General features: G+C 47.2%; 1 protein-coding gene across 2 annotated transcripts; it reads left to right on the top strand.

Moving 5' to 3' along the window:
* On the top strand, window positions 1–25,845 carry tollip (toll interacting protein). Of its 2 annotated transcripts, XM_072466556.1 has the most exons (7): window positions 1–169; window positions 7,749–7,898; window positions 19,564–19,746; window positions 20,550–20,702; window positions 22,352–22,442; window positions 23,792–23,812; window positions 25,231–25,845. In XM_072466556.1, exons 1-7 carry the CDS (start codon window positions 134–136, stop codon window positions 25,443–25,445), a joined length of 849 nt encoding a protein of 282 aa, XP_072322657.1. In that variant the 5' UTR covers window positions 1–133; the 3' UTR covers window positions 25,446–25,845. The 2 variants fall into 2 exon arrangements, with proteins under 2 accessions (XP_072322657.1, XP_072322658.1); XM_072466557.1 differs by lacking the exon at window positions 23,792–23,812.
* Window positions 25,846–27,979: the final 2,134 nt, after the last annotated feature.

The following is a 27,979-nucleotide window of genomic DNA, read 5'->3' as shown; positions in this document are numbered from 1 at the left end:
CTCCAGCCCAGTGACAGCCAATCACTGAGCTCAGAACCGAGCGGCTCGGAGCCCAGCCCCAGCCCAGGCCAGCGGCCCGGAGACGAGCCGAACCCAGCAAGAGGGAGACGAGCTCAGGTCGGCCGGATCGGATATGGCGGCCAGCACCATCGCCACCCAGAGGGGCCCGGTAAGATTGCTGTCTCCCCCCCCCCCCCCCTTGTCGGTAGACGGTGATGAGGGGGGAGGCTGGGCCTTGGCTTCAAACCCCCCCCTCCCCGGCCCTCGTCAGTGAACACCCTGCCCCGGTTCACTGCGGCAGCGGCTGGGCTGCGGACCCTGCCCCCACCCTTTGTGCGTGTTTGTTTATTTTTACCTCGGACGCGGAGGGAGCCTGAGGGCGGCCTGTTGGCCTCGGGCAGCCGTGCGGGCGAAAGGGGCGCCTGGGAGAGACTTGGCAGCGGGGCGGAGATGTGTTTGGGTGACAGTCGCCGGGCTCCGGTGCCCCGCTGTGCCCCCACGCTGTGGCGTTGCCAACTCGGCCTGGGTGGATTCCCGGCGGCTTCATCACATGAGTCCTGGCACCAAACACTTCGCTGTCCCGTGCTTGGGCTGTGTACAACCCCCACCCCCAGGCTCATTGCCAAGGGAGCAGATTTGTATTACCTACTTGGATCATTCTTCACCCTCAGCCTCCCCCCCCCCCACCATTTTTTAAAATAATCGAATAAAATAATTCCAACACACCCATGTTGTATTTCAGTGACTGACTGCCCCCCTCCCCTCACCCCCCGTCTTCTCTCTGTTTCCTTGCCACCTTGTCCAAGTCATCCTTGCATTCCCCTGGTGCAGTAGCCCCAGAGTGGGAATCTTTACCCTGCGAGACAATGGGTGGGTTCAACTCTTTCCCCCCCCCCCCCCCCCCTCGCAGTCACCACCATTTTGATGACCAGATACCTCAGCTTGAAAGGCAAACATTGCCCATTCGTTAAATTGTTCGGTTCACGCCCACAATAGCCGAGAAGACAGCCAAGAGTTTCAGATTTTGTTTCCTCTTGGTCTGAGTCGTCAATCCTCCCTGGCTCCAGAGTGGTGAAATGACGCTACAACAGTTGGCAGGGTGTGCAATACACGACCGACACTAAATAGAGATTGTACCAAATTGATGCTATGTCGCAGGAAGTTAAAAGATGGGATTATTGAAGACGAGCAGGGATTCCTCTTTAAGGTTGTCTCCATGCTAACCATCCACAACTACATGGCAAGAGTCAACCAGGAAGCAAGGAAGACCGATCGTTAATGTTGAAAATTTTTGCCACCTTATTTCATGACCGCAACTACTCTCTCCAGCCCCTGATCCCCTGTGGCAGTGGTACACCGAAAGATGCAACACCTCGGTCTGCGTCCTATAAAGGACCCTCAGGAAATGTGTACGGTGATGCATTGACTGTCTTGAATTTTCTGTTCACATCTACCTAGCAACTCTCCCTAAAGCAGTACTGCTGAGATTGTGAAATTTGTGTGGAATTCTAACCTTTGGAACATTTTAACAGGTCTTATACCCATTTATGAGGCTTGCAAACTTGTCTTCAAATCTTGATTTTAAATGATAAATGTTGAAATATAGTTTTAAAAATAGCTCTTTTAAAGGTTATGAGAACATAACCTCTTCTGGCTCTGTGGAGATATTGATGGAAATTGTGCTCTTAATTTAAAAACAAACTCACATGAGATGTTGAGGCTTAATTTTAAAATTGTCTGGTTAAATTAATGGAAATATCCTCTCTAACATTTCTTGTACTTTATGCATCAGCATGTTTCAGCTTTGGAGTTGCCCTACTGGATGTAAATAAGCCTGGTCTCATGCTTGCTCACCAGTACATCAAGAATATGGATGACGAATTCCGGGGACGGCTAAGTGATGAGCAGTCGCACACGCAGAGCCCCCCGCTGGGGTACTTGGTTTTGCTGCCCCCTTTTGCCCAGTTTATGGCCGATTTCTTTGGAGGAATTTGGTGTAGTTGGATGGAAGAAGTTCCTGTCGTTCGAGTAATGTCCGGTAAAAATAGCTCAAGGCAGAAGTCGGGCAAGGGATTATTGTCAGCCTCAAAAGTTTTGTGAACTTCAGCAGGGAGGAACATGGCGGTTCCTGCAGAGTTGGGGGCTCCTCAGTGGATGACTGAGAAATTGGTTAGCTTCTTGACAGATTTTAAGAAGCAGCAGTGAGGGCTGCTGACGATCTGGAGAAGGCAATGGAGGAGGCTTTGGCTGTAATTCGAACAACCATTGATAAGATGGACTGGTGGATAGAGGTACAAGAGGCAATGATACAGAAGGAGGAGGTGGCGCATCCTTGACCATAGTGATCACATTGCCTCCCTGGAGGCAGAGATGGCATTGCTGGCTGAAGGGCAGAAAGCACTAAAGGCCAAGGTTGCTTATCTGGAGAACCGCTCCAGACAGCAGAACTTAAGAATCGTCAGGCCGCCGGAAGACCTGGAGATCTTCAACTCCACGGACTACATGTCTAAGATGTTTGGAAAGTTGGTTGGGGCATTAGGCCTTTTTGACCCCACCTGAGTTGGGCTGGGCTCATCAGTCGCTGAGGCAGAAGCCCAGATCTGGAAGATACCATGGGCGATCATAGTTCGGTTTTATCGATACCTGGATAAGGAGCGGGTCCTGAGGTGGGCGAAGGACCCTCGAGACTGTAGATGAGAGTGCCATATCATCAGAATGTACTGAGATGTTGGGCAGAGCTGGTGAGAAGGCGTGTGGCATTTAACAAGGCACGGTCACACTGTAGAAGAGCAACATGAGGTTTGGAGTGGTGTACCCAGCTCGCCTTCAGGTGACTTTCAAGGATAGAGACTGTTACTTAGATGCACTGGAATATGTAAATGAGTTTCTAAGAAGCACAGACTGGGGTGAACCTAAGTACTTAAGAACTATGGCGTTTGTTGTTTGTTCTTTGTTAAGGTCATCTGTATTTTTTGTGGGATTTTTGTATGGTGGGAGGGCTTGGTGTTGTGCCTGGGCTTGTTGAGAGGGGGGGGGAGAATTTGGGTTTGTATACTGAATTGTTGGAGTTTTAGTTTTTGTGTGAGGGGGGCTGGGTGTTGATTTTCCTCGATAGTTTTGTCTTAAAGTTTGGTTTGGGCAGGGGGCTGATTGTTGATATACTGGTTAGTTGACTTTGATTTCTACTTGTGGGGTGGTCACCCTGTTAGCAGTATAGCTAGTTAACTGGAGCGGAGAGGGGGAGATGCCTGCAGCTGGTTACCATGGGGTTGGGTGTTTTTGTTGTTGTTTCTGGTTGGTTTGGGGATAGGGCAATAGGGTGGGAGAGTGAGTGGGCCTCTTGTTTCTCTGGTGGTTGGTTTGTTTGGTTTTCTGGATGGGGTGGAGTTGGGGGTAGGGGGGTGACGGTTCCTTTATTTTTGGATTGGCTTGATGGGGAGGAGTGGGGGGGAGAATGGGGCGGCCAACTTGGGTGGGCCTTGAGGTGGTGCAGGCTGGGACACTGCTGGATTGACTCACGGTGGATTTGGCTGATCTTGGGTTGGGGGGGTAGGGGGGTTCGTCATTGGCCCCCTGTCCGGTTGATGACGTGAATGTGAGAGGGTTGAACGGCCCAGTAAAAAGGTCCCAGGTGTTTGTTCACCTGAGTTTGAAGGCAGATGTGGTTTTCCTACAAGAGACCCATCTGAAAATCAAAGATCAAACAAGGTTGCGGAAGGGTTGGATGGGGCAGGTAAAACACTCGAGTTTTGATTGTGAGAGTCACTGTGTTGATTAATAAGAGGTGGTGTACTCTGTGGGTAATATATGGCACACCCAGGTGGGAGGTATGTAATCATCAGTTGGTCATTGGCAGGTATGTCAGTGGTGTTGGTTAATGTGTATGCAACGATCTAGGATGACACGACCTTCATTAATAAGGTGCTAGCGTCTATCCCAGACCTCGATTCACATTAGTTAATTACAGGGGGTGACTTGTGTTTAGAGCCTAGGTTGGATTGGTCGTGTTCCAGGTCTGGGGTGACGAAGGAGTTATTGGTGTTCATGGATTGGGGGGGGGCGGCGGGGGGTTGCAGACGTGTGGAGATTTAAGTTTCCGGGGAATAAGCAGTTTTCTTTTTCCCCCACGTCCATCGGGTTTGCTCCCGGATCGACTTCTTTGTGGTGGAAAGATCTCTTCTGCCTGGGTTGAGGGGGGTACTCGACGATCGTGATATCTGATTATGCTCTACATTTTGTGGACTTGGCATTGGAGCTGGGCCGCTCCCAGCGGCCCGCTTGGAGATTGGACTAGGCATTGCTCGCAGACGAGGGATTTTGAGAGCGGATGTCCTCTGTCATTAGGGAGTACGTTGAGTTCAACTGGAATGAGGTGGTCTCGCTTTCTACGTTCTGGGAAACCCTGAATGAGTATGGGAAGAAGGCCAATCGTTTGTTGGCTCACCAGCTGAAGCCCTGAAGGCGGCGATTAGCGATAAACCCGGGGGCTAGCATAGATTAGGGACTCTGATAGCGGGTTGGTTTCTACCCCAGAGAGGGTCAGTGAGGTGTTTGAGGCCTTTATATGAGTCCGAACCTCTGGAGGAGGGTGCAACAATAAAGCAATTTTTGGATGAGTTGACCTTCCCAGACGGGTGGAGCAGGAGAGAAAGCAGAAGTTGGAGATGCCAATAGGGCTGGAGAAGATTGAGCTGCATTCGGTCTGCAGGCAGGTAAAACTCCAGGTCTGGACTGATTTCTCATTGAATTTTACAAACAATTTGTGGATCAGTTGATCCCACTTCTGCTGGACGTAGTTAATGATTCCTTGTCCCAGGTAATGTAGCCAGCACATTGGCAAAGGTGTCGATCTCCTTGATCCTGAAGAAGAATAAGGATCCCAGGGAATATGGGTCGTATTGGCCTATCTCGTTAAACGCCACTAAATATTAGCGAAGCGTTTGGAACCCTGCCTACCTAGGGTGACCTCGGAGGAGCAGACTGCGTTTGTTAAGGGCTGGCAGTTGTTGGCCAATATTAGGAGATTGTGAAATGTGCCCTCCATAGGGACTGAGCCAGAGGTGATTATTGCGATAGACGCGGAGAAGACGTTTGATAGGGTTGAGTGGGGGTGCGTCGATATCCTTGGGCGGTTTGGTTTCGAGCCAAAATTTAGGTTATCACAAGACGGGTGTCTATTGTCTCCGCTATTGTTTGCCTCAGCAAATGAGCCACTGGCTATTGCTCTGAGGTCGTCTACCCGGTGGAGGGGGATAGAGCATGGGGGGAGGAAGCACAGATTGTACTTGTATGTGGACAATTTGTTACTATTTATCACGGACCCACTCTCCATTGCGGAGGAGATAATGGAGTTGCTCAAGAAGTTTGGCTCCTTTTCGGGGTCCAAGCTGAATTATAGGCCAGAGTGAGGCACACTCCGTAAATTTAACTTTGCTAGCCTGGTAGATGGGGTGAAGGCTGATTTGAAAAAGTGGGCTGCCCTTCCTCTGACCTCAGCAGAAAGGGTACAGACGGTGAAGATGAATATTCTCCAGAGGTTTTTGTTTTTGCTCCAGTGTCTCCCAATCTTTGTTTTGCAGGGTTAATAAATTGATTAAGGTTAAAAATCCCTTATCTGAAATGCTTGGAGCCGAGTGTACATCGGATTTTGGAATGTTTTGGAATATACTGCGCAGGTGCGAAGCACGTTGGGAACTGCATGTGTGCCACGCTCGAAAAAAGTGTGAATTGCAGAATTTGGGGAATTTTGGAAAAGGGACGCTCAACCTGTATCTACTTTTGTTTGGGCTGGTTAGATTCCTTGGGTTTGTAGGACTTTTTGAAAAATGGTAGGCAGTCGGGGAGGTTGGCACTACCCAATCTGTTGTACTGGGTGGCAAATATCGATAAGGTGCAGGGTGGTTCAAGGGCTGACTATATGGGGGTGGATGGAGATTTTGTGCATAGGGTAGAGTATGAGGACTCTGGTTACTCCGCCACTCCCGTTTTCCCCTGCCATATTCTCTTCGAGCCTGGTGGTGATAGCCACTTTGAGGATTTGGAATCAGTTTAGGCAACATTTTAAAGTGGATTTCATGTTTCTGCTGGCTCCGATTTGCAGGAACCATAGTTTATGCCTGGCTTAGAATCATTGTTTAGGGCAGGGGAGAGGGAGGGTCGGGAGAGGTTTAGGGAAATGTTTCTGGAAGGTAGTTTAACGGCCTGGATGTGTTAGAGAAGTTCCAGTTCCAATGTATTCGGGCACTTTCAGGTGCGTGACTTATTACGCAAGGAACTGCCTTCATTTCCCTTGTAAGTTTTCGCTTATGGACTGGGTCCTGTCCTTGGCCATGTTAGGAGAGGATAGGATTTTGGATGTCTATGGGCAGATGTCAGCGACGGAGCAGGCGTCGTTGCAGGAAGTAAAGAGGAAGTGGGGGGGGGGGTGATCTGGGCTTGGTCTTTGAGGGAGGGGGATGCGGAGTGAGGCTCTTCACTGGGTCAACTTCACCTCCGCATGTGTGAGGCTAAGCCTGATCTAGTTCAAGGTGGTACACAAGGTGCACCTGACTAGGGCGTGTATGAGGGGGTTCTTCTTGGGGGTGGAGGATAGGTGTTTGCGATGCTCTAGGGGACCAATGAATTATATGTGCTTATTTTGGTCTTGCCCCAAGTTCAGCTGGAGCTGTACCTGTTGGTGGCCATTTTTGTTGAGTTTTGAACTCACTGATGCTTCAGACGGGCACGAGGGTAGATGTATCATAGAATCATAGAATTTACAGTGCAGAAGGAGGCCATTTGGCCCATCGAGTCTGCACATGTACTAGCCTTCGCCTCTCTAATAGCCCAGAGGCAAGTTCTGCTTGGGTGGAGATCTCCGGTGCCACCTAAGGCCTCGGCATGGCTGGGGGACTTGCATACCCAATTCTTTTTTTTTTCCAAATTAAGAGGCAATTTAGCATGGCCAATTCACCTACCCTGCACATCTTTTTGGATTGTGGGGGTGAGATCCACACACACAAGTGGAGAATGTGCAAAGTCCACATGGACGGTGACCTGGGGCCAGGATTGAACCTGGGTTCTCGGTGCCGCGAGACTGTGCTGCCTTTGTGGCTGGGGGACTTAAAGGACTTTTTGCACCTGAAGATCAAGTATACCATGAAGGGTTCAGTGGAAAGGTTCTATTCAAGGTGGCAGCCTTTCATCACCTTTTCAAGGAGCTGGTTACCTTCAGCTGTTTTTGGGGGGGGGGGGGTTGGTTTGTCTCTGTATTTTAAGGTTTGACTTTTTTTCCCTCTCCTAGTGTGAGAGGGGATGGGGTAGGGGGCGTTTGGGGGGGATTTGGCAGTTGCTGCATTTGGTGGTGGTGTATAATGAAAAATGTTAGCTTAAGTAAAAATATTTCATAAAAAAAAGAAAGCTGATATTTTTCTAGGCACATATAACTACACAGCTAAAGGCAGCACCAAGTTGAAAATGAACCAGTGAATATTGTAATAGAGACTGGCAGACTTGAATTACAGAAAAGCTAGGAAAACATCATTACTTTTGTAGACATTGCCATTCCAGTGAAATGGGTTGACATTCTGGAGAATTACTCATGAAGCTTGTCAAGTGATAAGGATGTGGCTGAGTAATTGGTTAGGATCTGGGCTAATAGCACTAGCCTATTGTCAGGTAATAACATTTATGATGCTTTACTGTCACTTGATATGGCATATGTGGCAGGTAGTTAAATAGAGTATTTACATATTGTTTTTTCATGAAAGGTGTTCGTTGGAGAATTACCACAGGACTTCCTTCGCATTGTACCAACTCAGCAACAGCAGCAAGTGCAACTTGATGCACAGGCAGCTCAACAATTACAGTTTGGAACGGGTATGGCGACTATGGGTAGACTGAGCATCACTGTGGTACAGGTATGGAAATTTCTTTTATACCATTTTTACAAACACAGAAACCTTGCTCTGTTTGCCATTTGGCCCTTTGAACCTGCTCAGCCATTCAATAAGATCATGGCTGATCTGGTTATGGTAACAGCTCCACCTTCCTGTCAGCCCCCCATAACCCTTTGAATAAGACTTTGAATAAGTATTTTATATCTGTCATCTTGGTGGAAGATGAAAAGCAACCCAAGAATAGTAGAAAATCAAAGGGATAAATAGGAGAGGGGTACTTAAAACATTCACTGTCACAAGAGAGAAACCAGTGGGACTTAAGGCTGGCAAGTCCCCTGGACCTGTGTGCTGCAATGATAGTGGATCAATGGGTTGTCATCTTCCATGTTCTCTAGATCAGTGTTCTTCAAACTTTTTTTCCGGGGACCCACTTTGGCCAGCAGTTTGGCATCTACATTTAGGAGTGAGATAGGCCTGCATGACCCGCATTGCAGCGGGTCTTTATCTCGTTTCAAGATTAGCGATATCGTCGCCTCCGACATTGTCGGGGGTATCATCCCCCTTTCCTTAGCCTCATTAAAGGTTCTCGCCAAAAGCGGGGCCAACAGATCCATATACTTCCTGTAGAATTCCACCGGAAACCCGTCTGGTCCCGGGGCCTTCCCTGCCTGCATGTTCCCCAGTCCTTTAAGCACCTCATCCACCTCAATTGGCGCCCCCAGACCTGCCACCTCCTGCCCCTTCACCTTCGGGAACCTTAGCTGGTCCAGAAAGTGTAGCATTCCTTCTTTTCCCCCCGGGCGTTGGGACTTGTATAGCCTCGCATAAAAGGTCTTGAACACCTCGTTCACTTTCCTTGCTCTCTGCTCCAAATTTCCTGTTTCGTCCCTAACTCCCCCGATCTCTCTCGCCGCCATCCTCTTCCGAAGTTGTTGGGCTAGCTGCCTTTACCCCATACTCGTATTACATCCCCTGTGCCTTCCTCCAGTGTGCCTCTGCCTTTCCCGTGGTCAGCAGGTCAAACTCCGTCTGTAGTCTTCGTCTTTCTCTGTACAGCCCTTCGTCTGGGGCCTCCGCATATTTTTTATCCACCCTCAAAATTTCCCCCACTAATCTCTCTCTTTCTTTGCCCTCTTGTTTCCCCTTGTGGGCTCTAATGGAGATCAGCTCTCCTCTAACCACCGCCTTCAGCGCTTCCCATACTACCCCCACCTGAACCTCCCCGTCCGTCGTTGACCTCCAGGTATCTCTCAATACACCCCCTCACCCTTCCGCAGACCCCCTCGTCCGCCAGTAGTCCCATATCTAATCGCCAGAGTGGGTGCTGCTCCCTTTCCTCTCCTAGTTCCAGATCCACCCAATGCGGGGCGTGATCTGAAACGGCTATGGCCGAGTACTCCGTTCCTGCCATTTTCGGGATCAGTGCCCTTCCCAAAACAAAAATGTCTATCCGGGAGTACACCTTATGGACGTGGGAGAAGAAAGAGAACTCTTTAGCCATTGGCCTGGCGAATCTCCGCGGATCCACTCCCCCCATTTGTTCCATAAATCCCTTAAGCACCTTAGCCGCTGCCGGCATTCTCCCGTTCCTGGATCTGGACCGGTCTAGCCCTGGATCCAGCACTGTGTTAAAGTCCCCCCTCCCCCATTATCAAATTTCCCACCTCCAGGTCCGGGATGCGTCCCAGCATTCGCTTCATGAATCCCGTGTCATCCCAATTCGGGGCATATACATTCACCAGCACAACCGCCTCGCCCTGCAGTCTGCCACTCGCCATCACATATCTGCCCCCACTGTCCACCACTATGTTCTTAGCTCAAATGATACACGTTTCCCCACCAATATTACCACCCCTCTGTTTTTCGCATCCAACCCTGAGTGGAATACCTATCCCACCCATCCTTTTCTTAGTCTAACCTGATCCGCCACCTTCAGGTGCGTCTCCTGGAGCATGACTACGTCCGCCTTCAACCTCTTTAAGTGCGCAAACACCCGTGCCCTCTTAATCGGCCCATTTAAGCCTCTCACATTCCATGTGATCAGCCGGATTGGGGGGCCATTCACCCCCCCCCCCCCCCCCCCCCACCCCACGTCGACTAGCCATCCCCTTTTTTAGGCCATCTCCTCATCCAGGTCCCGCGCACCCATCTGTCCCCCAGGTAGCGCTTTCCCGCCCCGACCACCTCATCTCTTACCAGCTCCCCCTTGCACTCAGCAGCAGCAACCCAGTTGATGCCCCCCACCCCCCCCCCCAGCTAGATCCCCCTCTAGCTTGATTACTCCCCCCATATTGCTTCCGGAAGTCAGCTAACTCTGGCTGACCTCGCCTTCTCCCGTTCACTCTTTGACCTCCCTGCGTGTGGGGCTCCCTTCCTTCCTGCGCCCGTTTTCCCACTATAATTTCCATAGCGCGGGAAAATACCCGCGCTTTCCTATCGGCCCCGCCCCCTATGGCGCAGTTCCCTCATTCCCTTTCCCTGTCCCTTTTCCCACCGGCGCCCACATTTCATCGTGTCCCCCTCCCATCGGGGGGGAGAGAAATTCCCCGTCCAACATTGCTGTACAGTAGCCCTCCCCTTTCCCCACTTTACATTTCTGTACCATCACCTCGCTGCTTCTCTCCAAACATCAAACTCTCAAATCTAGTCCAGTTTCTCCTCTTGGGTAAATGTCCATGTCTCCTCCGCCGTCTCGAAGTAGTGGTGCTTGCCCTGATGCGTGACCCACAGTCGCGCTGGCTGCAGCATCCCAAATTTAATTTTCTTCCTATGGAGCACCGCCTTGGCCCGGTTAAAGCTCGCCCTCCTTCTCGCCACCTCCGCACTCCAGTCCTGATACACACGAATCACCGCATTCTCCCATTTGCTACTCCGTGCCTTCTTGGCCCAGCTCAGGACCATCTCTCTGTCCCTGTAGCGATGGAACTTCACCACTATTGCTCTTGGTGTTTCACCTGCCTTTGGTCTTCTCACGAGGACCTGGTACGCTCCCTCCACTTCCAGGGGGCCCGTTGGGGCCTCGGCTCCCATTAGTGTATGGAGCATCGTGCTCTCATAAGCCCCAGCGTCAGCTCCCTCTGCTCCTTCGGGGAGACCTAGAATCCGTAGGTTTTTCCTCCTCGAGCTGTTCTCCAGGGCTTCCAGCCTTTCTTTTTTTTTTAAATATATTTTATTCAAAATTTTTGGCCAACCATGACAGTACATTGTGTATCCTTTACACAGTAATATAACAATATAAATAACAATGGCCAGTTTTAAACAAGAAATAAATAATATATAAACAACATCAAAATTAAAAAAACAAAACGAAATGACAACTGCCTTGTCCCAAATAAATACTCTCCCAAAATACAATTCAGCAGTCCAATATACAATTACCCCCCTCCCCCCTGGGCTGCTGCTGCTGTCTTCTTCTTTTCCATTCCCTCTATCTTTCTGTGAGGTATTCGACGAACGGTTGCCACCGCCTGGTGAACCCTTGAGCCGATCCCCTTAGGACGAACTTAATCCGTTCCAGCTTTATAAACCCTGCCATGTCATTTATCCAGGTCTCCACACCCGGGGGCTTGGCTTCCTTCCACATCAACAGTATCCTGCGCCGGGCTACTAGGGACGCAAAGGCCAAAACATCAGCCTCTTTCGCCTCCTGCACTCCCGGCTCTTCTGCAACCCCGAATATAGCCAACCCCCAGCTTGGTTCGACCTGGACCCCCACCACCTTCGAAAGCACCTTTGTCACCCCCACCCAAAACCCCTGTAGTGCCGGACATGACCAGAACATGTGGGTGTGATTCGCTGGGCTTCTCAAGCATCTCGCACACCTATCCTCTACTCCAAAAAATTTACTGAGCCGTGCTCCAGTCATATGCGCCCTGTGTAACACCTTAAATTGTATCAGGCTTAGCCTGGCACACGAGGACGATGAGTTTACCCTACTTAGGGCATCCGCCCACAGCCCCTCCTCAATCTCCTCCCCCAGCTCCTCTTCCCATTTCCCTTTCAGCTCATCTACCATAATCTCCCCCTCGTCCCTCATTTCCCTATATATGTCTGATACCTTACCGTCCCCCACCCATGTCTTTGAGATCACTCTGTCCTGCACCTCTTGCGTCGGGAGCTGCGGGAATTCCCTCACCTGTTGCCTCGCAAAAGCCCTCAGTTGCATATACCTGAATGCATTCCCTTGGGGCAACCCATATTTTTCGGTCAGCGCTCCCAGACTTGCGAACGTCCCATCTACAAACAGATCTCTCAATTGTGTTACTCCTGCTCTTTGCCATGTTCCAAATCCCCCATCCATTCTCCCCGGAGCAAACCTATGGTTATTTCTTATCGGGGACCACACCGAGGCTCCCGTCTTTCCCCTATGCCGTCTCCACTGCCCCAAATTTTCAGAGTAGCCACCACCACCGGGCTTGTGGTGTATTTCTTCGGTGAGAACGGCAACGGCGCCGTCACCATAGCTTGTAGGCTAGTCCCCCTGCAGGACGCCCTCTCCAATCTCTTCCACGCCGCTCCCTCCTCTTCTCCCATCCACTTACATACCATTGAGTTATTGGCGGCCCAGTAGTACTCACTTAGGCTCGGTAGTGCCAGCCCCCCCCTATCCCTACTATGCTGCAAAAATCCTCTCCTCACTCTCGGGGTCTACCCGGCCCACACAAAACTCATGATACTCTTCTCAATCCTTTTGAAAAAAGCCTTCGTGATCACCACCGGGAGGTACTGAAACACAAAAAGGAATCTCGGGAGGACCACCATTTTAACCGCCTGCACCCTCCCTGCCAGTGACCGGGATACCATGTCCCATCTCTTGAGTTTCTCCTCCATCTGTTCCACCAACCGCGTTAAATTTAACCTATGCAATGTACCCCAATTCTTGGCTATCTGGATCCCCAAGTAGCGAAAGTCCCTTGTTACCTTCCTCAGCGGTAAGTCCTCTATTTCTCTACTCTGCTCCCCTGGATGCACCACAAACAACTCACTTTTCCCCATGTTCAGTTTATATCCTGAAAATTCTCCAAACTCCCCAAGTATCCGCATTATCTCTGGCATCCCCTCCGCCGGGTCTGCCACATACAACAACAAATCGTCCGCATACAGAGATACCCGATGTTCTTCTCCTCCCCTGAGTAATCCCCTCCACTTCCTGGAACCCCTCAATGCTATTGCCAGGGGCTCAATCGCCAGTGCAAACAATAATGGGGACAGAGGACATCCCTGCCTCGTCCCTCTATGGAGCCGAAAATATGCAGACCCCCGTCCATTCGTGACCACGCTCACCATCGGGGCCCTATACAGCAGCTGTACCCATCTAATATACTCATCTCCAAAGCCAAATCTCCTCAACACCTCCCACAAATAATCCCACTCCACTCTATCAAATGCTTTCTCGGCATCCATCGCCACCACTATCTCTGCTTCCCCCTCTGGTGGGGGCATCATCATTACCCCTAGCAGCCTCCGTATATTCGTATTAGGCTGTCTCCCCTCCACAAACCCAGTTTGGTCCTCATGGACCACCCCCGGGACACAATCCTCTATCCTCATTGCCATTACCTTGGCCAGAATCTTAGCGTCTACGTTCAGGAGGGAAATAGGCCTATAGGACCCGCATTGCAGCGGGTCTTTTTCCTTCTTTAGGAGAAGCGATATCGTTGCCTCTGACATAGTCGGGGGCAGCTGTTCCCTTTTAAAGGTTCTCATCAATAGCGGGGCGAGCAAGTCCACATATTTCCTGTAAAATTCAACTGGGAATCCATCCGGTCCCGGGGCCTTCCCCGCTTGCATACTCCTAATTCCTTTCACTACTTCCTCCGTTTCGATCTGTGCTCCAAGTCCCACCCTCTCCTGCTCCTCCACCTTAGGAGATTCCAGCTGGTCCAGAAAACACATCATTCTCTCCTTCACATCCGGGGGCTGAGCTTCATATAATCTTTCATAGAATGCCTTGAACACTCCATTCACTCTCTCTGCTCCCCGCTCCATCTCTCCCTCCTCATCCCTCACTCCCCCTATTTCCCTCGCTGCTCCCCTTTTCCTCAATTGGTGGGCCAGCAACCTGCTCGCCTTCTCCCCATATTCGTACTGTACACCCTGTGCCTTCCTCCACTGTGCCTCTGCAGTACCCGTAGTCAGCAAGTCCCTCCGGTGCCTCCGCATATTGCCTGTCCACCCTCAGAAGTTCTTGCAGCAACCACTCCCGTTCCCTACTCTCCTGCTTTCCTTTATGTACCCTGATTGATATCAGCTCCCCTCTAACCACTGCCTTCAGCGCCTCCCAGACCACTCCCACCTGGACCTCCCCATTATCTTTGAGTTCCAAGTACTTTTCAAATCAACCCCTCACCCTTAGACACACCCCCTCATCCGACATTAGTCCCATGTCCATTCTCCAGGGTGGACGCCGTTCTTTTTCCTCCCATATCTCCAAGTCCACCCAATGTGGAGCGTGATCCGAAATAGCTATAGCCATATACTCCATCCCCCTCACCTTCGGGATCAACGCCCTTCCCAAAACAAAAAAGTCTATTCGCGAATAAACTTTGTGGACATAGGAGAAAAACGAAAACTCCTTACTCCTAGTTCTACTAAATCTCCATGGGTCCACTCCTCCCATCTGCTCCATAAAGTCTTTAAGCACCTTGGCTGCTGCCGGCCTCCTTCCAGTCCTGGACCTCTATCTGTCCAGCCCCGGTTCCAGCACCGTGTTAAAATCTCCACCCATTACCAACTTCCCCACCTCTTGGTCCGGGATACGTCCTAACATGCGCCTCATAAAGTTGGCATCATCCCAGTTCGGGGCATATACGTTCACTAAGACCACCGCCTCCCCCTGTAATTTGCCACTCACCATCACGTATCTGCCCCCACTATCCGCCACTATGGTCTTTGCCTCAAACATTACCCGCTTCCCCACTAATATAGCCACCCCCCTGTTTTTCGCATCTAGCCCCGAATGAAACACCTGCCCCACCCATCCTTTGCGTAGTCTAACCTGGTCTATCAGTTTCAAATGCATCTCCTGTAACATAACCACATCTGCCTTAAGTTTCTTTAGGTGTGCGACTACCCGTGCCCGCTTTATCGGCCCATTCAGCCCTCTCACATTCCACGTGATCAGCCGGGTTGGGGGGCTCTTTCCCCCCCCCCCCCCCCCCCCCCCCCTCCTTGTCGATTAAACATCCCCTTTTGTCCAGCTCCCGGTTCCCACGCAGCTGTGTCCCCCCCCCCCCCCCCCCCCCCCCAGGCGGTGCCCCCCCCTACCCCACCCCATACCAGCTCCCCCTTCTCCCCAGCAGCAGCAACCCAGTAAATCCCCCTCCCACCCCCCCCTCCCCCCGCTAGATCCCCCACTAGCGTAGTTACACCCCCCCCATGTTGCTCCCAGAAGTCAGCAAACTCTGGCCGACCTCTGCTTCCCCCCCGTGACCTCGGCTCGCACCGTGCGACGCCCCCTCCTTCCTGCTTCCCTATTCCCGCCATAATTATCATAGCGCGGGAACAAAGCCCGTGCTTCCCTTTTGGCCCCGTCCCCAATGGCCAACGCCCCCTGCTCCTCCACCTCCCTTCCTCTCTCCCCCACAACCTGTGGAAGAGAGAAAAATTACCGGGTCGCAGGATTAACAACATAAAAATCATCTCTTCCCCCCTTTTTCCCCCCTCTTCGCCCCCCCCATATTCGCCCCACCACTTTGTCTCAAACGTTCTTTTTTAATAACCCACTTATTCCAATTTCTCTTCAACAATAAATGTCCACGCCTCATCCGCCGTTTCAAAGTAGTAGTGCTTCCCTTGATATGTGACCCACAGTCTTGCCGGCTGCAGCATTCCAAATTTGATCTTTTTATGAAGCACCGCCTTGGCCCGATTAAAGCTCGCCCTCCTTCTCGCCACCTCCGCACTCCAGTCTTGATATACGCGGATCACCGCGTTCTCCCACCTACTGCTCCGAGTTTTCTTTGCCCATCTGAGGACCATCTCTCTGCCCTTAAAACGGAGGAATCTCACTACTATGGCTCTCGGAATTTCTCCTGCTCTCGGTCCTCGCACCATCACTCGGTATGCTCCCTCCACCTCCAACGGACCCGTCAGGGCCTCCGATCCCATTAACGAGTGCAGCATCGTGCTCACATATGCCCCGACGTCCGCCCCTTCTGCACCTTCAGAAAGACCAAGAATCCTTAAATTCTTCCTCCTCGCATTATTCTCCAGCACCTCCAGCCTTTCCACATATCGTTTATGGTGTGCCTCGTGCATCTCCGTCTTCACCACCAGGCCCTGTATATCGTCCTCGTTCTCGGCAGCCTTTGCCTTCACGACCCGAAGCTCCCGCTCCTGGGTCTTTTACTCATCTTTTAGCCCTTCAATCGCCTGTAATAGGCTTCCAGCCTTTCTATGCACCTCTTGTGTAGTGCCTCGTGTGTCTCCGTTTTTACCACCAGGCCCTGTATCTCATCTTCATTCTCGGCTGCCTTTGCCTTCACTCCACGGAGCTCCATCGCCTGGACCTTTTGTGTTTCCTTCAGTCCCTCGATTGCCAGTAGCATCGGCGCCAGCACCTCTTTCTTGAGCTCCTCCACACATCGTCGGAGAAACTCCTGCTGGTCCGGGCCCCATACCATCTGGGCTCCATCCGCCGCCATCTTGCTTCTCCCTTCTCTTCTCTGCCGCTGCTCCAAAGGATCCTTCGCAATCTGGCCAATACCGCCGCTCCTTTCCATACACACCCGGGGGGACTCCTTCCTTCGTCACCCCACACTGGGTTAGGTCGAAAAAAAATTCCGTTGGGGCTCCCAATAAGAGTCCAAAAGTCCGTTGGAACGGGAGGTGCCGAAACGTGCGGCTTAGCAGTGCATCACCGCACCCGGAAGTCGACAAATAGATTTTAATGGAAGTTAAAAGTGGGATGAGATATTAGGAGCGAAAACCAAAAGCTTGATCGTAGAGGTGAGTTTTAAGGAGGGCTTTAAGGGAGGAAAGGAATAGGAGTTTGGAGAGGAAATTTCAGAGTATGGTACCTAGAAGGCTGAAGACGTGTGTTTATGGAAGGCTAAAGGGCTGGGTACGCACAAGAGGAAGTCTGAAGAATGGAGAGGTTGGAAGAAATTAGAAATTGGGAGGGCATGCTTATGAAGAGGCGATGAGAATTATAAATTGAGCGTTGGGGTCCCGGAGACAACATAGAGCAGCGAGGACTGACCTGGGTGATGGCTAACCAAGGCATTGGACACAGGCTGTAGGGTTTTGGATGGGCTCCACTTTTATGGAGGTTGGGAGGCTGACACAAATAATAGAGAATATGGGCTTTGTGGCTGGGCTGAAGATTGAAGATGATGGCTTTTGTTTTCCAACCAGTTAAAGTTGCAGCTCATCGAAGACGAGATTTTGGACAAGCAGTTTAAATACATATAGGCAGTGGAGGGATCAGAGAGATGGTAGACTGACAGGTTTCAGCATCTCACTATCATTCTAGGACATTAAAGGTGATAGGCAAGATCTCTTTGGGATTCAGGTGACTCCCAAGATTATACTTCTAATAGTTCAGATATCTTCATGAACAGGGTGGTCCTAGCTCAATAAGACTGCACACTTTTAGCAGGTTAAACTTAGTATCCCTGTGAATACATTGTGTTCCCCATGCCCAGGTTCTCTAAACTTGGGTATGCGGTGACTATGTCCTGTGTAAGCCACTGGAAACAGGTGTAGTGAGTGTCTTGGCATGGAGGTTCTTAACGATGGATTTCGGGGCATGAAAATAATCTCTTTCAACTTGAGACGTGGTAGTGAGCCGGGGGCTTTTGTCTTCCAGTGGTGGAGATGTGGTAGTGGGCCGGGGGGTGTTGTCTTCCAGTGGTGGGGATGTGGTAATGGGCCGGAGTTTTTTGTCTCCCAGTGGTGGAGATGTTGTAGTGGGCTGGGGGGTGTTGTCTTCCAGTGGTGCGGAAAATAAAGTTCCTGGGAGAATTTCCTGAAGAGCGTGTGGTTAGTGCTCCTGCATGGTGGCACAGTGGTTAGCACTGCTGCCTCCCAGCGCCAGCGACCCAGGTTCAATTCAATTAAAAGGACGAAAACTGCTCTGGCAAACAAAATGGCAGAGCAGGTTTGGTGGCCTCCTCTTCCTTTTTTTTAAACTCCAGGGAAGTAGTTTACTAAGCAACGGTAGTCTGTTTTCGGTGGCAGATATTGTTTCCAGAAAGTGATGGCATGTAGACAAAATATTTCATATTAGAACATTAGGTTTGACAATAGGGTGGCACAGTGATTAGCACTGTTACCTCACAGTGCCAGGGACCCTGGTTCAATTCCAACCTTGAGTGACTGGAATTTGCACATTCTCCCTCTGCGTGGGTTTCCCCCGGGTGCTTCGGTTTCCTCCCACATTCCAAAGATGTGCAGGTGAGGTGGATTGGCTATGCTAAATTGCCCCTTTGTGTCAAAGAAGATTAGGTGGGGCTATGGGGATAGGGTGGGTGTGTGGGCCTAGGTAGGGTGATCCTTCTGAGATTGGTGCAGACACAATGGGCTGAATGGCTTCCTTCTGTACTGTAGGGATTCTATGCCAATCTGCTCAAGACCAGCATTTTTAGATGATTAAGTTTAATCAAGCAATAGGAAAGAGTTAACTTCAGACATGTACTGTTCCAATAGCTACTTTAAGATGCTTAATGGGCACAAACCCGTAAGCTGACAGTGTTACACTTTTGGTTTGTTCAACCAAATGTCTGAAACATGCTTCGTGGTTTCTAACCAACTGCATGTTTTGTCCCTGAAAGGACAAGTCCAGGGAGTCTGGATGCTTCAGGTCAAGATTGTGTTGTTTTGTGACCTTTATTTCCTTTCCGCTTTAATTTATTTTGAAGTGATTAAATTTCTATGTGCTTACTTCAGAACATTGGTTGGCAAAATACATTAAGAAAGATCCATATTTGGAATTGAGGTAACTTCATTCAAAATGCTCCAGAGGTTCAGGTTCTCCGCTGTGCCCTCCATCACCAACCACCCACTCCCTTAACCCTGCTTTAAAAAAATTGAAAGGCTTTGACATTCGGTCAACAAGAGAGAATGCTCTTGTACAGCTGTTAGTGTTCAATGATTCGGAAAGGCTGCCCACTGGATCCCTCATGCTGATGGTTTTATTTTAGGTAGTGACATGTGACTCCCAGCAGCACTAAATGTTTGGCTTTGAAACAAGAGTTTAAATATTACATCAGAGTTGAATTATTCTCTCATTTTTTTTCCCTTCCCCTTCCTCCCTTCAACATGCTATTTATTCACCAATGGAAGAAAACACCATTGTCAATTCTGCTAATCATTTGAATCAACAGCAACCTAAGAGCAGCACCAAGTGACATTTACCTCATTGCTTTGTAATATTGGTGTTTATACATTGAAAAGATGGGTTTGTTTTGTGTACCTGTAGTTTGGAATGAACAGTGAATTGCACGGTATATATCCATTACCTGGAAATCCCTTATAATCCAATTCCTGTTTGGAATCTCTTGAATTGAGCTCAATTTTTAACCCTTTTTGTCCCATTTTTGCAATGGATTACTTGGATCGCTTGTGAAGCTCTAGGACAGAGATCTTACACAGTCTGTCTCATGAGGACAGGAGTTTCAACTGTTATCTGGTAAAATGCCATTACCTTGTGTTGCCTATAAATGATCTAATTCTGCCTGTCTAGGCAAAATTGGCAAAAAACTATGGAATGACACGTATGGATCCATACTGCAGAATACGTCTTGGATATGCAGTATATGAGACACCCACAGCACACAATGGGGCAAAAAACCCAAGATGGAACAAAGTTATTCAATGCACTGTGCCACCTGGTGTTGATTCATTTTACTTGGAAATATTTGATGAGGTGAGTTTCTAAACTGTTTTTTTTAAATATACTATTCATATGCATGTTGATTTTTAGCATAGTAAACTGTTTAAAAAGGCTAAATTTAGGTTACTACTTTAAATATCTTGGTTTTTTTTTTAAGACATTCTGACTTATTAGACAGGGGACGTATAATTGTGTTGTCAATTGTTTACAACATTTTCTTTTAACACTTTATTGTAACTTGTAGGTTGAGTAACATATACACAGAGGCAAAGGGCAAAGAAGGACTGAATTGCAGAAGAATTATGTTGATGCATTGTGGGAAATGGTGGTGTAGTTGTAATGTCACTGGACAAGTAATCCAGAGGCCCAGGTCAATTATCTGCAGACATGGGTTCCAATCCCACTATGGGCAGTTGGTCATTGAATTGAATTCATAAATCAATCCATTCAATTAATAAAAAAAGTATCCCCAAATAAATCTGATTTTGTACACTGGGAATCCCAGATGTTGGTCTGACGCCTGCTAGATATAATAGTGGTTCACCAAGATGCCCAAAGATGGGAAGGAAGTTTGCTAAACCAAAGAGAGACTTAATTTGCTAAGCAGGTTTTTTCTTTTTTGATTCCATCCTAATATCTTGAATTATTTTGCAACCCCTTGAGGGTCGGTGGTTAATTGTGTCCAGAGGTGCCCGACGTTTATATGCATCTACATTTTCATTTCAAGTTGTCATCTTGCGGCTCAAACCCTCCTCTTTAAAAGCGCTTGGAACTGCCTGTTATTCCAGTAGGGTACATTTTCGATGAAAGCGTGACTTTTATTTTGTTACTTGCAGCGAGCATTTTCCATGGACGATAGAATTGCTTGGACCCACATCACTATCCCGGAATTACTAAAAGAGGGCAAAGTCGTGGATGAATGGTACAGCCTTAGTGGGAGGCAGGGTGATGATAAAGAAGGAATGATCAACCTTGTTATGTCCTATGCAGTAAGTGGCACATGTAGATTTCATATTTTTAAAACATTTTAATGCCAAAGTTTTCATGGGATGTTACAGTTTAGCACTACAATTTCTGGTTAAAAATATAACTTGCAAGAACAATGATATAGATGACATTTAAAGACTTTCATCATGTAACTAAAACTTTAATCAAAATTAGTTATGTCAGAATATTTTTAAGAAATTGAAATAAACGTAAGCTGTTAAACTTTCACTTGTGTAAAATGCAGATTGCAAATGAAGGAGTTTTCTAAAAGTTATACTAAGAGCCATTATTACATGTAACTTTTTGGCAAGGCCTTAATTCTCGTATCAGACATGTCTTCACCTCACAAGCTAGATGTACTGCTCTGGGTCGATTAAACACCGTTCTTTTTGACACCTCAGTTGATGCAGTAACAGCATGCTGATCATACCTTGTGGTCCATCATACTCCATTTTAGATTCCCCAACTTGGGAAGGATTTACTGGGTTATTACCGGAGATAAAGAAATAGCTTATGGTCAAGCACTAATTAAACTTGGGGTATAATTCCTAGAGCTAATATTTTAAATTAAGACGTGAAAAGTAAGGAAGATTGATAAGGAATGAGTCTTATTGCTGGTTAATTAAAGGAAACCTAGGGGAGAAAATCTTTGATGCAAAATGTTGTGCAAATGCAAACTGCATTGCTATAGAAGGCCATGTTTGCTGAAACAATTGATTTTTTTGGTGGGGTGGGGGAGAAAGGGAGGTGGGTGCTCACTTTCCATGTAATGCAATTGAACGATAGTGAGAAAGGATAGGGATTTAAAATTAAAAGGATGAAAACTGCTCTGGCTAGCAAAATGGCAGCAGGTTTGATGGCCAGGTGGCCTCTTCCTTTTTTTTTGACTCCAGGGTAGTAGTTTACTAAGCAACGGTTATCTGTTTTCAGTAACAGATATTGCTTCAAGAAAGTGATGGCATGTAGACAACATATTTCATAATAGAACATTAGGTTTGACAATAGGATGGCACAGTGGTTAGCACTGTTACCTCGCAGTGCCTGGGACCTGGGTTCAATTCCAACCTCTGATGACTGTGTGGAGTTTGCACACTTTCCCTCAGTCTGCGTGGGTTCCCTCCCACAGTCCAAAGATCTGCAGGTTAGGTGGATTGGCCATGATCCATGGCAAGGGTGTGGGAGGAGGCCTAGGTCGCGTATCTTTCAGAGGGTCGATGCAGACTCGATGGGCCGAGTGGCCTCCTCCTGCGCTGTTGGGGTTCTATGGAATATTTTGCTGTCTGCAGATTGTATTTTATTAGTGCTTAAAACTTAGCCATGTTCGCCTGCGATATTTTGCTAACAATTTGAATTGGGCTGCTCTTAAACCACCTTCAAAATGTATATTTCAAATTACAATACTTGCCCATCACTACGTTTTCTAAATATTTGAGTTTTATCCAACACAGGATATTCTTGAGGATTTTTTAAAAATCCATTTTTAACATTCCACTAATTTTTCTTCTGTGTGGGCTATTGTTGTACACAGTTGAAATAAAGCTACTCCTGCGAGGCACAATTTGACTACCAATATCATCCAATCTCTCGTACCTTAATTTCACTTACTTTTGTAGGAAAATATTATAGCTAATTTTTCAATGTATTTCAACAGACACTGCCGCCAAACATGTTGGTGCAGCCACAGCCAGTAGTGCTAATGCCCACTGTTTACCAACAGGGGCTCGGATATGTGCCTATTACAGGTATGATTTGAATCTTTATATATTTTCTTGAGGTGAAGAGGGAGTTTCTTGGTGATTCTCTCCTTACTCCTACCCAAATATAAATGTGGAACAGTGTTGATTGTTGGGGATGGCTGAAAGAGATGATTGTTGCCACCTCGCTAATCAGAATATAACTTGGTGTTTATATTAAATAACAATGGATATGATAATTATTCAATATTGCTGAAATATGACAATTGTTTTACACCGCTATTTGATGAACTAAATTAACAGTGTGTTGGGTGCTGGCAGCCCACAAGTTAACATTAAATTTCAGGATGGCCTTGGGCCAGCTAGTTGGGTGCACCTTCTATGTGGGGCATCCATTTCAGACTCAAAAGAGACCTAACTTAAAGAAATTTCATCTCCCATTAACTTTTAAATGTGGCAAAAGCATCTCAAACTGCAGGGCCAACAAACAATTGAACCAGTTCCTAAAAGTTCTCACTGGCTAAAGACTCTGTACTTATGTTATGCCCACATCATGTTCCAGTATGTGGTAGATTTCACAAATCCTTTTGCTAAGTATTAGAGTTCATTAGCACGGCAGCACAGTGGTTAGCACTGTTGCTTCACAGCTCCAGGGTCCTGGGTTTGATTCCCAGTTTGGGTCACTGTCTGTGTGGAGTCTGCACGTTCTACCCGTGGCTGCGTGGGTTTCCTCCGGGTGCCCCGGTTTCCTTCCACAAGTCCCGAAAGACGTGCGGTTCGGTGAATTGGACATTCTGAATTCTCCCTTTGTGTACCCGAACAGGCGCTGGAATGTGGCAACTAGGATTTTCACAGTGACTTCATTGCAGTGCTAATGTAAGCCTACTTGTGACAATAAAGATTATATATTAACCAGTTCAAGACTGGTGACAGAGCAGAACTATGTAAATGAGGCTGTCATTTTAAAGTATGCTTTTTTGTATCATATTGATCTGCCTCATTTCCTCTGGAGAACAAGATTAATGTTACATAGAACTCGCCCTTCATCGAGTGTCATTCGACCACCGCCTGAAATATATTAGTTGCCTATGGCAACTAATAGGAACATTGTCAAGTGCTACATTGTTAAAAGTGCAATGCCCTCTTGCTTCGATGATTCAGATGATTTGTTAATTTAGCAACTTAAAATTGCAAAACTTCCTTTTGTAATAATCTGAGCTGATGGTTAGCATCTGCAATGTATGCGATAATGGGGAGCTGTGGCCTGTAGTAAGTTCTTTTGTGCAAAAAATAAACTGGGTGTAACTTGCTTTCTAACTAATTCTACATTTTCTGACATGTTATTAATGTTGCTTCTTGGTGTTTTGCTGCTTTAATTTCCTTATTACCCAATTCAGGGCTTGAGTATTTTGCATTGGGTAAGTTTCGAGAGACATTTACTGCCTTTCCTCACAGGCTAAATCTATGCATGAACACATGAGTATGCCATTTGCTTGTGCATTTTAAAGTGGCTGTTGCTTAAGCATTTGTTTGTAAGATATCAGTAAACGATGCTGAAAGTTTAACTGATTTGGTAACTTTGTGCTTTGCATACTAAATCTACACTAAATCTACACTATCAGCAAATAAGTTACAGATGTTATGATCAGTGGGTTCAGCAGACTCTAAAAATTCTGAGCTTCAAAATGTACTCGTTAGGTAAAGGTGGCATGTCAACTGATAATCTGCATTGAAACCCCCTTTTCCTCAAAGTTTGTGTTATAAGCCTGTTCATAGAATCATAGACTTTACAGTGCAGAAGGAGGCCATTCGGCCCATCGAGTTGGCACCGGCCCTTGGAAAGAGCACCCCACTCGAGCACACCTCCACCCCATCCCCTTAACCCAGTAACCCCAATTAACCTTTTTGGAAACTAAGGGCAATTTAGCATAGCCAATCCACCTAATCCGCACATCTTTGGACTGTGGGAGGAAACCAGAACACCCAGAGGAAACCCACGCACACACGGGGAGAACGTGCAGACTCCACACAGACAGTGACCCAAGCCGGGAATGGAACCTGGGACCCTGGAGCTGTGAAACAACTGTGATAACCACTATGCTACCGTGCTGCCCAATCCCTGGGAGACCCCCACAACTGCCATCCGTCTGGTCCCCATTTGTGGGGACCAGTGCTGAACGGCACTCACCCGAGGTCCCCCATTGATTTGTTGAGGTACTAGTTTCAGAAAAGTATTAGCACATTGAATGGAATTTACACCAATGAATATATCATAGACACAATTCAAGTTCATTTTTACCTATTGAAAAAAAATGTTGTTCTCTTTCCCCCCCCCCCCCCCCCCCCCCCACACACACACACACAAAATGCCTTACTCTTCAGTACATAATATCTGAATGTAGTTGAAAATTACACTTGCCATTGAGGTATAGTCTGTTCCACTCATGGATTGGACTAAGACTGAAATTGTAAGTATTAATGCCCTATTAATAACTAAATAACATCCCTTCAAATTTTATAGTACAAACAGTTATACCATAAAGTACAGATTACTGTTAATATTATAGTATCCTGCAATGTATGTGCTTATAGTACAGATGTAGCGTTTCTCATTCATGTACTGACCTGCAGTAAATTAAATCCAGTCTGGCGTCCCTTACTGGATTATTTCTCCCTTGGGTTTTAGCATTTGATAAACTACCTATATACATATTTATTACTGCTTATAGCTTAAAAGTCACATGCTGAGCCATTTTTCATATCATTACTTGAGTTTATACCTGTCTTGATTTCTGGAATATCATTATATTAAATAATATATTCTTTGATTTTCCAGGAGTACCAACTGTCTATACACAAGGAATGATTCCAGTTGCAGCGCCAACACAAGTATCTGCTCCACAAAATCTGTGCAGCGAGGAAGATCTCAAATCCATTCAGGATATGTTCCCTAACATGGACAGAGAAGTGATCCGCTCAGTCCTGGATGCACAGAGGGGCAACAAGGATGCAGCAATTAATTCTTTGCTCCAGATCAATGAAGAATCCTAGGGATATGTGCAGTCGCTGTCAATATTGCCAAGGCCCCATAATAACCGGTGTATCTCTGCATCAAAGACTTTGAGCTTTCTCTCTGCCGATCTTTCTTGTTTACGAATGCACGTGTCCAGTAAACAGCACATTGTACAAAGTTTGTAACTGTATTAAACATAAAAGAGCATTCCATAATCTAAGTGCATATGCTTAAGTTCAGAAAGGCTAATTAAAATCCTATCTCATGGTTATTGTAAACCAAGAGTTGCCCCACTGAGCTTGGTTAAACGTGATGCTTGTGTCTTTGAAGTATGTCTATTGTGCATTCGGCAGCATTTAATGCTGACGGTCCACCTGTCAAGTGCTTTGAGAATTGTGTTATTTCTTAGAGTTTATTAAAAATGTATATTAATTGGAATTATGCAATTGGTTTTAATCTAATTCCAGAGTTGAAATTGTTGTGCACTGAATAAAATTGCAGCTTACATTTCGCAGTCTTAACCTCCCATTGTAAAACACAACCCGTATACATACATCATTGCATGCCGCAAAAAGTGGCATTCGGTATTATCGTACAAGCTTTGGTGAATCATACTATTTGCAATCTTGCTGTCCTATTGGGCTTTATCATCAGTCATGAAGATCATTTAATTTTTAAAAATTTCTTTCACAGGATGTGGGTGGTGCTGGCTGGATCAGCATTTCTTTCACGTCCCTAATTGCCCTCAAAGTGATGGTGAGCCGCTGCCTTGAGCTGCTACCATCCATGTGTAGGTACATGCACAATGCTGTTAGGGAGATTCAGGATTTTGATCCAGCAACAGTGAAGGAACAGCAATATAGTTCCATGTCATGATGGTGTGTGGCTTTGAGGGGAACTTCCAGGTATCTGCTGACCCCTGTCCCAAGTGGGAGAGGTCATAGTTTTGGAAGGTGCTGTTGAAAGAGCCTTGATGAGTTGCTGCAGTACATCATGTAGATGATACACATGGCTGCTACTGTGTGTTGGTGGTTGGAGCAGGATGCTTTTATCCTGAATGGAGTCGAGCTTCCCGAGTGTTGATTGAGTGATCCAGACAAGTGGAGAGTATTCCATCACACTCCTTACTTGTGCCTTGTAGATGGTAGACAGGCTTGGGAGAGTGAGGAGGTAAGTTGGTCCCTGCAGAATTCCCAGCCTCTGACCTCTTTTAGTCACAGTATTTATATGGCTGGTCCAGTTCAGATTCTGGATGTTGAAATGGGGTTCAGTAAAGATAATATTTAATGTTAAGGGAAGATGGTTGGATTCTCTCTTGTTGGAGGTGGTCATTACCTGGCACTTGTGTGGTGTGAATTTTGCCACTTATCCCAAGCCTGAATGTTTCCCAGGTCTTGGTGCATATGGGCACGCACTGCTTCAGTATCGGAAGAGTCACAAATGGTGCTGAGCATTGTGTAATGATCAGCAAACATCCCCACTTCTGACTTTATGATGAAGGGAAGGTCATTGATGCAACAGCTGAAGGAGGTTGGTCCCAAGGACACTACCTTGAGAAACTCCTGCAGTGAAATTCTGGGATTGAGATGATTCACTGCCATCTTATTTTGCTCTAGGTATGACTAGTCAGTGGAGAGTTTTAATTCTATCTCAATTGCTTCATGTCCCTTCACTGCTGAGATGACTTACACATGACCTTTGCAATCTTGACACGAATACCGTGGTGCTTTCTGTCCTCTGTAATCTGCAGCTTATTTAAAGGTCTGCTGCATATATTCCGTTCTGCTTGCATGTCCTCACTGACCTATCTTTTCAGCTTGTCAATATATATCCAATTCAAAACTCTTGTCTTTATATCTCTTTATGGCTGTGCCTTACTTTGGAACTTCCTTTGCTCAGACTATCTGTAGCATGCATTATCAATTGGTGCCATAGCCTTCAGCTCCTTTAGTTATTCTCTTTGTAACTTACTCCCATAGGTTGTTGTCCATATCCCTTTATTCACAATATAATGTGGAAAGCTGTGAGGTTATGTACTTTAGAAGGAGGAATGGAGGCATGGACTATTTTCTAAATGGGGAAATGCTTAGGAAATCAGAAGCACAAAGGAATTTGGGAATCTTTGTTCAAGATCCTCTTAAGGTTAACGTGCAGGTTCAGTCGGCAGTTCGGAAGGCAAATGCAATGTTAGCATTCATGTCAAGAGGGCTAGGGTACAAGAGCAGGGATGTACTTCTGAGGCTGTACAGGGCTCTGGTCAGACCCCATTTGGAGTATTGTATCGAAGGAAGGATGTGCAGGCCGTGGCAAGGGTCAGAGGAGGTTCACAAGAATGATCCCTGGAATGACGAGCTTGTATGAGGAACGGTTGAGGACTCTGGGTCAGTCTGTGTTGGAATTTAGAAGGATTAGGGGGGATCTTATTGAAACTTACAGGATACTGTGAAACCTGGATAGAGTGGACGTAGAGAGGATTTTTCCACTAGTAGGGAAACTAGAACCAGAGGACGCAAACTCAGACTAAAGGGACGATCCTTTAAAACAGAGATGAGGAATTTCTTCAGCCAGAGGG

The sequence above is a fragment of the Scyliorhinus torazame genome, chromosome 10 (genome assembly GCF_047496885.1).
Source record: "Scyliorhinus torazame isolate Kashiwa2021f chromosome 10, sScyTor2.1, whole genome shotgun sequence".
NCBI lineage: Eukaryota > Metazoa > Chordata > Chondrichthyes > Carcharhiniformes > Scyliorhinidae > Scyliorhinus > Scyliorhinus torazame.
This window is presented reverse-complemented; position numbering and strand designations above follow the sequence as displayed.

Excerpts from the sequence above, each read along its gene's own strand:
- tollip (XM_072466556.1), top strand. The coding sequence starts at position 134 with ATGGCGGCCAGCACCATCGCCACCCAGAGGGGCCCG. Across the intron at positions 22,443-23,791 it reads CGGATATGTGCCTATTACAG|GGCTTGAGTATTTTGCATTG; the intron begins GTATGATTTGAA and ends TACCCAATTCAG. Across the intron at positions 23,813-25,230 it reads GCTTGAGTATTTTGCATTGG|GAGTACCAACTGTCTATACA; the intron begins GTAAGTTTCGAG and ends TTGATTTTCCAG.